This window comes from Helobdella robusta, assembly GCF_000326865.2.
Source record: "Helobdella robusta unplaced genomic scaffold HELROscaffold_4, whole genome shotgun sequence".
In the NCBI taxonomy this organism is placed as follows: domain Eukaryota; kingdom Metazoa; phylum Annelida; class Clitellata; order Rhynchobdellida; family Glossiphoniidae; genus Helobdella; species Helobdella robusta.
Genome location: NW_008704902.1, coordinates 1,293,640 through 1,305,085, shown reverse-complemented (window position 1 = coordinate 1,305,085; position 11,446 = coordinate 1,293,640). Strand labels below are relative to the sequence as shown.

General features: G+C 28.7%; 3 protein-coding genes across 3 annotated transcripts; 1 reads left to right on the top strand and 2 right to left on the bottom strand.

The window, feature by feature from the left end:
* Window positions 1–1,939: 1,939 nt before the first annotated feature.
* Window positions 1,940–3,273, top strand: HELRODRAFT_162149 (hypothetical protein; the record flags this gene model as incomplete). The annotated part of the gene is made up of 4 exons (XM_009024436.1): window positions 1,940–2,011; window positions 2,753–2,823; window positions 2,899–3,055; window positions 3,220–3,273. 4 exons carry the CDS (start codon window positions 1,940–1,942, stop codon window positions 3,271–3,273), a joined length of 354 nt encoding a protein of 117 aa, XP_009022684.1.
* A 1,923-nt stretch (window positions 3,274–5,196) lies between these two features.
* On the bottom strand, window positions 5,197–6,799 carry HELRODRAFT_67136 (hypothetical protein; the record flags this gene model as incomplete). Its single annotated transcript, XM_009024286.1, has 5 exons — window positions 5,197–5,637; window positions 5,822–5,979; window positions 6,067–6,176; window positions 6,297–6,441; window positions 6,694–6,799. Coding segments are annotated over 5 exons (960 nt in total), but the record flags the coding sequence as incomplete, so codon positions are not given.
* Window positions 6,800–7,799: 1,000 nt separating this feature from the next.
* Window positions 7,800–9,999, bottom strand: HELRODRAFT_67318 (hypothetical protein; the record flags this gene model as incomplete). Its single annotated transcript, XM_009024309.1, has 8 exons — window positions 7,800–7,929; window positions 8,086–8,196; window positions 8,329–8,381; window positions 8,491–8,586; window positions 8,679–8,705; window positions 8,842–8,906; window positions 9,068–9,182; window positions 9,841–9,999. 8 exons carry the CDS (start codon window positions 9,997–9,999, stop codon window positions 7,800–7,802), a joined length of 756 nt encoding a protein of 251 aa, XP_009022557.1.
* Window positions 10,000–11,446: the final 1,447 nt, after the last annotated feature.

Genomic DNA, 11,446 nt, shown 5'->3' with positions numbered 1-11,446 from the left:
AATAATTTTTTCTAAACTTTGATTTAATTTTTGTCTTAGCATTTATAAAACCGTATTTTAAAGCTTTTATATAGCCATAGCGTATAAAAGAATATGTGAGCGAATTTAAAGCATATATATTATATAAACTTTTTCAAAAATTTAAAAAATTCTAAATTTGATTTTATTGCGATATCGATGATGATGATTGTGACCTAACTAATTAAAAAACATCAAATAAAATTTATTAAATAGGGGTTATTCGTTGCGAAATCGTTGGAGAAAATGACGTCATGTTAACAGTAGTTATTTTACTGCATGGTAGTTAATCAGCCGGTATAAAAGTTATATTCAATTCCTATCAAATAAATTTGACCAAATATCATACGCAGGCAGAACTAAATAAAAAAATAGATATATATACGTAGTTATAATACATTTATAATGTATTTATAATGTATTTACACATTCAAATTGTACAATTGTGTTATGGTGTAGTCTCAAATTATTTTGAATTCTCTCAGAAAAATTTAAACTTTTTACTATGTACTAGTTACTTTTAATAACAATTTAAAAAAAAATTCAATTTGATTTCATCGCGATATCGACGATGATGAATGTGACCTGACTGATTAAAATGCATTAAAAAAAATTGAAACTAGGATGGAAAATTTGTTATATTAGGATGTTCGTATATAAAGCGAGCAAAATTTTAATTTAAAAGGTCTTATAAATCTACGCATATTGGCTCAGCTTGGCTTGGCTCGGCATGGAATCGGATGTTAAGCAAGGTGTGGTCTCAAACTATTTTGAATTCTCCCAGAAAAAATTGAACTGCGTGCGTACATATATAGCCCTGATTACTGTTGCTTTTATAATGAATTTATATTATATATATATATATATATATATATATATATATATACTAGAATCCATGTATACAAATAATTAATAAGATTATATGTTTATATAAAAAGCAATATAGCAGATTCAACCAGCCAATCAAAAAGTTTCGAAGGCGTACGTTCGATGACGTCAATTTAGTACGGTTTGCATTGTGGTTTAAAACTGTATAATAATGTAGTACATACATTAAATAAGAATAGAATTACTACAGTGTTTTAAGCATATTAAGTCAAGTAAATATTTCACATAGCCTGCTCGTTAAAATCCATGCCATTTCGTAGACCAACAATCCAAGCATGACTAACTTTTGACTCGAACATTATATCCATGGACCCGAACGATAAAAATTCACCCTCCAAATCTCCTCCAGAAGTAAGCTCCTTGTTCGACCGTTAAAAGAGAGCGAAGGCCGTTATATTTATTCTAGTTGTGTGATATAAACCATATAATTAGAATATAAACTTAAATAAAGCTTATATAACTTTATAAATCATACACATTGCATATATGTGCACGTATTGCGTTTTTGAAACATTAATAAGCTGTTATAAAACAATTATAAACATATAAAGCACGTAAAAAAGACGTAAAAGGACTTTTATGTTTTTAGACATATTTTTAGCTTTAGTAGGAAATGTGGATCTGCTTTGTCAAAAATAAAATCAAATAAAGCGCCAGGCCCTGATGAGATAGTTGATGAAGAAATTAAATGTCTTGATGAATTTGGCATTGAAAAAGTGACAGAAATTTTGAATGAGATTTATAATAGCGGCACTATCCATCTATTCGTGCTTTCCAATATGTATAAAAACGAATTTATAACATATATAAATATATAGCATGTATAAGCGTATATACACACATAAGTATGAATATATATATATATATATATATATATATATATTTACATATATATATATATATATACACATGATTGCATATATAAAGGCAAATTTTTTATGCCCGGCTGGTTGGCCATCGTTTTTTTTATAGGCTTTTGGCATGTTTTAGAGGTCAGAATTCAAGTTGTATTAGAAATTAGAACAAATTAAAAATGTCCGAACCGACGACTGATTATAAGAAAAAATATCGAACACTGAAAAAAAGACTTAAATTCTTGATATATGTTAGTAATTTTTTTTTACTTTTCTTTTTTTTCACTTAGTAAAAGTAACTCTTAGACTTAGTAGCCACTTATATGACTTAGAATAGAATAGATAGAGTAGAGCAGATCATGTATAATTTATATTTGATATTTATTATATTACTATTATTATTTATTAAAATTTAAATTATTTATTATATATAATTATTTATAATAAAACAAAGCTTGAATAGTTTTTTTTATTAATTAGACAGGTCAAGACTTAATTAGACAGGTCAAGACTTAAGTTAAAAAAAATCTACTCTTCTACAATTATAATTGAAATTCTAGAATAATAGACTGTTTTAAATTGTATTCTGAAACATGAAGTGTAATAAAATATAAACTTGTAAAGTAAGGTGCAAGCTATTAGGTAAGGTAAGCATTATTGACATTCCTGAATCAGATACACTCTTTTTTGCACTTGACCATAATTACCATATATTTTTATATATTTTTGATTTCTTATTAAATTTTTATTTTCTTGCCAAATCCTGTTCATTCAACTTTACTCAGGCCAATTAATTGCATGTGAATGTATCTAGTTCATTTTATTTATACATTCCAGTTTAATATAGCAGACAGGGCCACTCATGCTCGTTTTATATATTTTTAAAAATTTAATTCAATTATTGAGTGAGATCTATTTCTATGACCTGTTCATTTTGATGTTAAATTTTATATTAGTTTAATTTTTCATAATTATTTTTTGTTAATTGTTAGGAACAAGAATGTTTTGCAGAGGAACTAAAAAAGTCTCAAAGAAAACTTTTAAAACTCAATAGAGAAAAAAGGTTTCATAATTTTTTTGTTTGGTCTTTGAACTTTGGAATTGATAACTTTCATTTAATTCTTTTTTACTTTGAAAGTTTCTTGCTAGATCAGTTGATGCAATATGAACAACCGAATCATGAAACAAGTGATTCCGATGAAACACAATCAAGTGCCAGTGAGCAGGAATCTGCAAAAAAAATTGTCAAAAAGAAAAAGATTTGTTCCAACATTTCTAGCAAACCTTTATTAAATGTGAGTCTGTAAAGTGTTTCTCCCAATTTTAAGCATTGGTTTAGTACAAGATTTTAATGTTTTGTTGAACGTGACATATTTTAATAAAACTTAGTACATCTTATTTCATCTCTGTTTCATTATTTAATTGTTTAAATCAATAAAGAAATTACAATTTTACTCAGGCTATTCCAAAATCTTCATTGAAATCCAAGAAGTTAAATATTTCTAGTTGGTAATTTTGTTGAAACAATTTTTTTAATATTTTCAATAAAGTCTCAATGTAGTTAATGAAACTTTCAATTAACCTACATGAGTGCCTGACGATCTTTGCCATCAATCAATCAATCTTCGTTTTGCGTCCAGAGACCCAGTTTTCCGAGGTAGGACGTTGTTCTCTTTGCCATCAACTTTTTGCGCCAAATTAGACGATCAGTTGTATCCATTTCCTTTAAATTTAGAGCTTTCATGTCTTGCTCGATTGTTTGCGACCAGGACTTCTTTGGACGGCCTTTGGGACGTGTGCCAGGTACTTCAACATCTGCAAGAGAAGTTATGGCACTGTTTCTACTTCGTTTGACATGACCAAACCACCGCAGACGGTGTTGCCGGCATTCGTCCTTTATATCATCTAAACCAGCACGACGCAGGATTTCGGTGGATTTGATGTGGTCCTTCAGACTAATTCGTTCCATCGGAGCATTTTCATGTCGGTTCGTTGAAGTTGTTGTTCCAGTTTGGTTGTCATTGGCCATGTTTCTGCACCATATAACAACACCGGACGTATCACAGATTTATAAAGTCTTGATTGTAATGGTAGTGGGATGTCACGCCGCATCAATATAGAGGCAAGGAGATGCCATTTATTCCAGGCTGCACGTATGCGTGCTCGAACGGCAGCTTCAGCTGTTCCAGTACAATCCAGAACATCCCCTAGATATTGAAACGATGTGACTTTCTCTAACTTAATGGCTTCAAAAACAGTGCTATTTCGAAAACGTAAAAAGTCAAGTCTTGTAAAAACGTACTAAAATAATAAAATTTGTATAATTGTGAAGAATGTTAACTAATTTGTTATTGAATTGCTAGGTAAATGAAGAAGATAAATAAGTTTAGTTTAGTTCTTTCAGATTTTTATTTTCTTCAACTTATAGCATCAGTCATTACGTTGGTACCAGGATCAGGAATTGTACATTTAATGTTCAGCTGCACTGATCAACTGATACTTTGAGAAATTTTACTTGGTGAGATGGTGTAATGGTTAAGGTGCCTGGTATTGCTGATGCATTGACCAGGTTAGAACGTAAAGAGATCCCCGCCATCACATACAAAAGCGTGACTCATTGATTCGTGTTTTTACATACACCACGTTTGTTGTAGCAAAAATTGTATGCCTCATTTGCTTGTCATGGTGCTATATAAACAGTTATTATTATTATCATTACTTAAATTCTATTTGCTTTAATCATTGAATCATTCCAGGTAACAGCATATCTGAAAAACCACATGCCCATGGGAAAGTAGCTACCACGAAGACCACAAACACCCTGCCGACTACCAGCACACCGCAGAAACAAGATGTGAGCTTGATAACAAGAGAAGAGATAGAAAGGCACCTTGAAATGAAGCATTTCAATTCTAAGAACCGTTTTCTCAACATAAATGTTGCCTCTCACAAACCACCTGACGACATCTTCAACAACGACAACTCCAATCAAGAAAGGTGTTTTTGCCTGCATTTTACGTTTGTCTTCACAATTATAGATGCTACCTACATGGTTAATCATTATACTATCATTATTCTATATATTTATAAGTAATATTTTTTTACCTTTTTTAAAATCAATATTAATTTTAATTTCAAGTTCTGAAGCTGCAATGATGATAACATTTCAAAATGAAGACGATTCAAATCTAGTTATTGACATGGCTTGACAGTTTGAATGTTTGCCTTTTTTTAAAAATCTATTTTGTACACATTTTTAATTTTTATTTTTTTCATTAGAATATTTTTATATATTATTATATATTATTATATATTAATATTTTTATATATTATTAGAATATATTAGAATATTTTTCATTAGAATTTCATTAGAATAATTAGAATATATTAAACATAAAAGATTATCACAATGAAGAGATTTTAATGACAAAAATGTTCATAAGATAGGTTTGCAATGTACATCGACAACCAAGTGATCGATATGAGGAGCATATGACTTGATCTGACCGATATATAACACTTCACATTGCCATCTTTTTGGTCTATCATCTAATTTCTCCAGTGTATCTTGGATGATTTTGCAAGTATCATTGGCCCAGCGTATCCAGACTTCCTTCATATTTTTATCTTTTCTGATACCATTATTACTACAATATTTTGATTCCCTTTTAGTTCCAGTTGTTTCAACATCAAAATAAATTCGATCTCTTTCATTGCAATTAGGGTGGTTAGTAATTCTATCGTCTGTGACATTTTCGTGGATGTGAAGAACTCCTCCTTTGTTTCTCTTTAGTGCCTTACATGCCACATTCCATCCATCTCTTGAACTTGGTATCAAACCCAGGTTAACTCGGTCGGCAACATTTGTGGGGCACATCTGCTTGTGACATATATTTTAATTATTTTCATCACCATAATTTTTATATTATAAATGTAGCAAATAAATAGGAGAGTAACACAAGACTGATTCTTTGTATTGCCCGCAAACAATGATTGTAATTTGGGTCTGAATTTCAAAAATAATTTCAATTGTAACGAAAAACATGGAACCAATGACAAACTTCATTGTTGTCTCCCTGCAAAACAGTACATCTATCTTCCACACCATTCAAAGCCAAATTGTTCTTCAGGGCTTCAACAGCATCAGGATTCCATTCACAAGCATACACATGAGATGCTTTACCATGAACCATAAATGGCAACGTAAAATAACCTATGCCTATTTAATTTAATTTTTTATTTGCTACTATATAATTACTCTAATAGTTATTAAATTCACTAACATTGCAAATATTTTTAAGCAAACCTGCATACAAATCTACAATGACTTCATTTCTGCAGTCCATTTGACTTATTCTAAGTTTTTCAGTGATGTTGCCAGGACTGTACATGCACTTTTGCACATCATATTGGTATCTGGTTTAAATAAAATAAAAATTCTAAAGAAAGCTTGACAAAAAATTATTTAATAACTCAAAATTATAAGTTTAGTTTGAATTTAACATTATGAATAATAAAATCTAGTTAAACACTAACATGATTTTATTGTCAATGTGTCTCACTACGCTATTATCCCCTAGCAACATGGTAACCTGTGGTGTTCTGAACTTGTCATTTGATATTGGTCCTTTCTTGGCCAATCTATTACATTTGAATGAACTGACTAGCAATTTCAAGTTTTCTGCATTCAACAAATGAAAAAAGTAAAATGTACACTTTCTAAATTTGTAATTTGATGTGAACATTGAAAGAGTGAAAGAAAGCTTTACATGATGTTTGAGATTAAAAAGTTAAAATGTATATTTCAATTTTTTATTTTAAAATCTTTTATAACTTATTATTATATTTATTATTAATATCTTATAATATTAATTTAATATCTTATTTTCAAAGATTAAAATGTGTATCTACAATTTGTTATTTCAATTCAAACCTGGATCCTCCCATAAAGAGTGGTTCAAACATTGATGAGGAACTAACAGCAAGTCGTCATACTTTTCATAAGATTTTGGAAAATCAGTATTTAACTCATCGAACCATAAATTTTTTATCACAAGGTTTCTTTTACAAATTTTCAATGGTTCACATAAGATCAATTTTGTATTTTCATCAAGTTGTTCATGAGATAAGGCTACCTGGATTCTATTCCAGCTGATTATTTCATTGCCTTCTAACTTTTCAGTAAAAAAATGGCAAAATGCTTCAGTAACTGGAAGGGCCAAAGAGTCTTTTTCAATAATTTTACATTTACGAAATTTGTCATAGAAGGATTCTTTTTGTAGTAATTTTCTTGAAAATGTAGCAATTTATAAATTGATCTTAATTCTTAATAATACATTCAAAGTACATACTGTCATACTTGGAATTGAAAAAAAAAGATTTTAAATACTTTCTGTTTCTGTAAAAAAAGACTAAAAGTATTTCTATCTATTTATTAAATCAAAAAAACCTTAAGTAGGGCAAGGTTTTTATTTTAATTAAAAATCTAAAGATCACTATCTGAAAATTAAAAAAATGACAACTACTTCAGTTTAGAAGCATCGGCCAAGCTGGTTAATATGGTTGCCATCTGTTCAAACAAGTTTTTTTTAATAGATCTCCAAAGTGAAATTGTGCTGGGGAATGAGATTTAAAAGTGAAGAAACAACTAAAAGTGGATTGCAATTAAACAGAGATGTTTAAGTGGAAAAAGTTTCAAGCACGCCTAATCTCTGCCATGCCTTAACTAAACACTTACGTACAATATTTTAAGTAAACGCAATGCGTGGACCAGACGTTCACACGAGTTTAGCAGTTTTCCACATTTACAAGCTTTAATTTGAATAGAGGCCGATCCGGCAGCCAAACGATGGTTAATTATACGGTTCTTTTCAAAAAATAAACAGGTATTAACATGAAGTAACTTTTATTAGTTGAAATAAAAACACACAATTTAATTTTCATCATCAAACAAGTTAGCCATAAATAAATGACAAATAAAACTTTACATAATCGTAAATTCAGTAAATACAAAATTTTGAGAATATTACAACAAAATAATTACTGATCTCCACCCAGCTGTTGACCTCTACCCCAAGAATGCCTTTGCTGGTTGTCATCTGGTCTTCTGGTAGCCGGTGCTACTCCAAAACCTGAAACTCCCCCCCTTCGATTAGGAAAATATTTGTACCTGCAATGAAGAGCATAGCATTTTAATAAAATTACAATATTATGTTGGGACAGCTTACAACTACCAACAACGATAACAACATATTAATCAAAATTAGTTGATAATCTGTAATAAAAATTTGTCCATTGTAAATAATTGTTGTAAGTTTGTACTAACAATATTGAAGGGGTTTGTAGGAATTGGTACCCTCCAAAATCTTGTGGATATTTGAACATGAGAAAGAAATAAAGATGACCAACAAATATGCCCAACAAATCATGCCAACCCCTTATAAAAGAAATCATTTTAAATTGAAGATAAAATAATTTTTATAGATGATAAAATAAACAAAGATAAAAATAAACACTAACAAAATCAAATGACAAAAATTCTTATGGTATATAATATTTGTGTGCCTACCCGTTTCCAACAATCATGTTGAAACCGACGAGAATCCAAGGAAGGTACATAGCCTGTTTAAAGAGATGATATATGAAAGTCAAATGAACTTTTTCACCATCTCAAAAGTGCGGATATATATATATAAGCATGAAAATTTATAAAATTAAAAATAGGTTCAACTTTGAATTGTGTTCCAAACCAGAACTGAACAATCTGTTCCCTATTCAATTGGCACCAAATGTAGAGGACACTGATTATCATAATGTTCATAAGAAGCTGAAACCAACAAGTTGTAAACATTTTATTGATATTGTTTCACTTGAAGATATATTTCATGAATTTTTCACAGTTGTAAAACAAACACTAACCCTTAATTCCGCAATAAGACCAATAATCTTGAATGTTTGATGAGCATAAGAGAGCCAGTTAAGAAAGATAAAGCAATAGGAAATAAGATGATAAAACTTATTAATAAAATTATGAAATGATATGATGAGTGGAACAAAATGGCACAAATCAAATGAAGGATACAACAAGGCATATCCAGTTGAAAATTAACATGTACAAGTAGTCAGCAGGTTTTCCATCATATACACCTGCAGTCAAATAAATTAATTTGTATATATGAGTTTAAAATATTATCAAATCAACAACTTAAAGATTTATTTTTTCAAAATACTATTATTTGTACTCATTGTCTAAAGTACAAAGAACAATTAGAATACTATGCAAATATAAGCAAAAATAACTCAATAACCACCTGTTTCTAGGCGAGTCGAGTAAGAATATAAGAAGTATAAATTTAAAAGGTACATGAAACCGGTCTGTGGTAGAATTGGAAAGTACAATACACTCGTCAGAGGTCTCCAGATCTGTTTTAAATTAATAACAATCATCATCATATCATTGTCATCATAACAGATTGATAAATATTCTGGGTCTCGTCATCACATTAATATCATCCCAACAGAATGGTGATCAACATCACAACAATCAATCAATCAGTGTCACTCTAGTGACCACCAACAAAGCTTCAGCTATTTAATTACCTAGCTTAATTTGATATTTAAAAAAACTTGTTAAACATATACATGTAATATAATCTATAATTTTTACTATTTAAAGAAGAAAAATGGTTATTACAATATAAGTAAACTTTCAATATATTGACAACATTGCTATGAATGTTAATAATCACACATATATATATGCAAGCAAGGTTCGCAATAAAGTTTCTAAACATATAATGATAATTTTACATATAAGGTAGATAAACACATTCACAATACCAGATCCTAAGCTCATGTTACGTTTATTACATTATAAAAGCCCTATAGTCAATAAAGCGACATCTGGCAAAAATAAATTATTTAATCTGATAAATATTTTTTCATTTTTAGTATTTTTCATTAACAGAATAACTACAATGCTTTAGGTTAATTTTTTTAACTAAGATGACAAAACATGTCATGCTAATAAAAACACTTTTATGTATGAATCTTAAAAATAAAATGTGAAAACAATTGTTACTTGGAAGCGATAGACAATGCTATCATAGTCAAGAAACATTGTCAATGGGCTGATGATACCGATTCGACCTATTAATGGAAAAATTACAGAACCAGTAAACCAGTATTTTGATATTTGGGGTATGTTTCGAAACCAGTCTCCAATGTCGTTGGTTGCCATGGTTGTTTCAATTTATAAATCTTGAAATATAAAATTAAATATGTTTTGGTTAAAAGTAATTAATATTGAAAACTGAATTTGCCAATGAAATTCAAAGTTTTGGGTTAGCATGTTTTGCTGCATCTACTACAAAGCAGGTTTTTTAATGTACTTCCATTCATGCCATGAGGCACAGTATCATCATGTTAGATTCATTTGGTTTGGTTTTGGTGACAATACAATAATACAAGCAGAGATAGCTTTACCAACCAGTCAGTAATCAAACACTGGTTACTTATATTTTATTTTTAAACATATTTATTTAATTAAAATATATTTATTTTTGTATTATAAATTTTATGTTTTAATTAATTTATTATTATAAAAAATAATTTATAAATCATAAATATATTTTATATATTATATATATTTATAATTTATATAATATAGCATCATTCATAAGATATAAGTATAACAACGTAAATCTTAAAACTTGAAAAAAATTTGAAATTATAATTTTCAATATAAATTTTTTCTTTGGACATTCTTTTATATTTTAGTCACTTTTTTTTTAGTTTTTACTTTTTAGATTTTTAGAATAGAAATTAAATACACTGACTACAACTAAAGAACTAGGCAGACACTAATTGGACAATCCTAACTTTTAAGAAATTTACAATTTTTGTAATAATTTAGAACATTTGAAAAAATATTGAAGCGAACCTTAAAAGTAAAGCAGACTGTCATGCACCGAAATCAAATCCAAAATTTACACGCCATTAATCGACGGACAAAAGAAAATAACCATGACGTAGCAACAGTTCAGCAGATGTTTTACTCAAAAATTATTATTGTTTATTTTGAATTGCAATTAATTATTTTTTCAAAATAATTTAATAAATTTTAAAAACATTTTTAATAATTAAACTAAAACTAGACAAATGGTGTCGAAATCAAGGTTTAGTTTATCTTTGTACATTTAGTTTAACTTTTAATTTTTTACCAAAATTAACTTTTGTTTCATGCAAGTTTTTCTTATAAAGGTTTAGTGTCACTCGTCCAAATGCCGGCTGGCGTCACCTGGCCAACTTATTTAAAATTGGTTACAGTTTCTTTATTGGCAATGGCCGCAGGAGCGCAATGTGTGCACGTGATATACAATCCGCTCAAGGTTAGGACCTTTGACTTTTATCTAAAAAAAAACATTAAATTTATATAATTTATTAATTATTTTATATTAAGTAATTAAGTTAAAAAAATATTTTTTAAATTTAAATAAATCAATTCATTAATTAATCACTTAATCCTTAATCAGTAACAAAGTAAATCATTAAGATTAATAAATTAACTTAACTAAGTAAATTCAATAAATTCATTATCATAAGAACAGGAATGGATTAAAAAATAGTATAAGTGATGATAAATGGAACATTTTATAATCAATTCATTGTCCTCAATTTTGAATTTT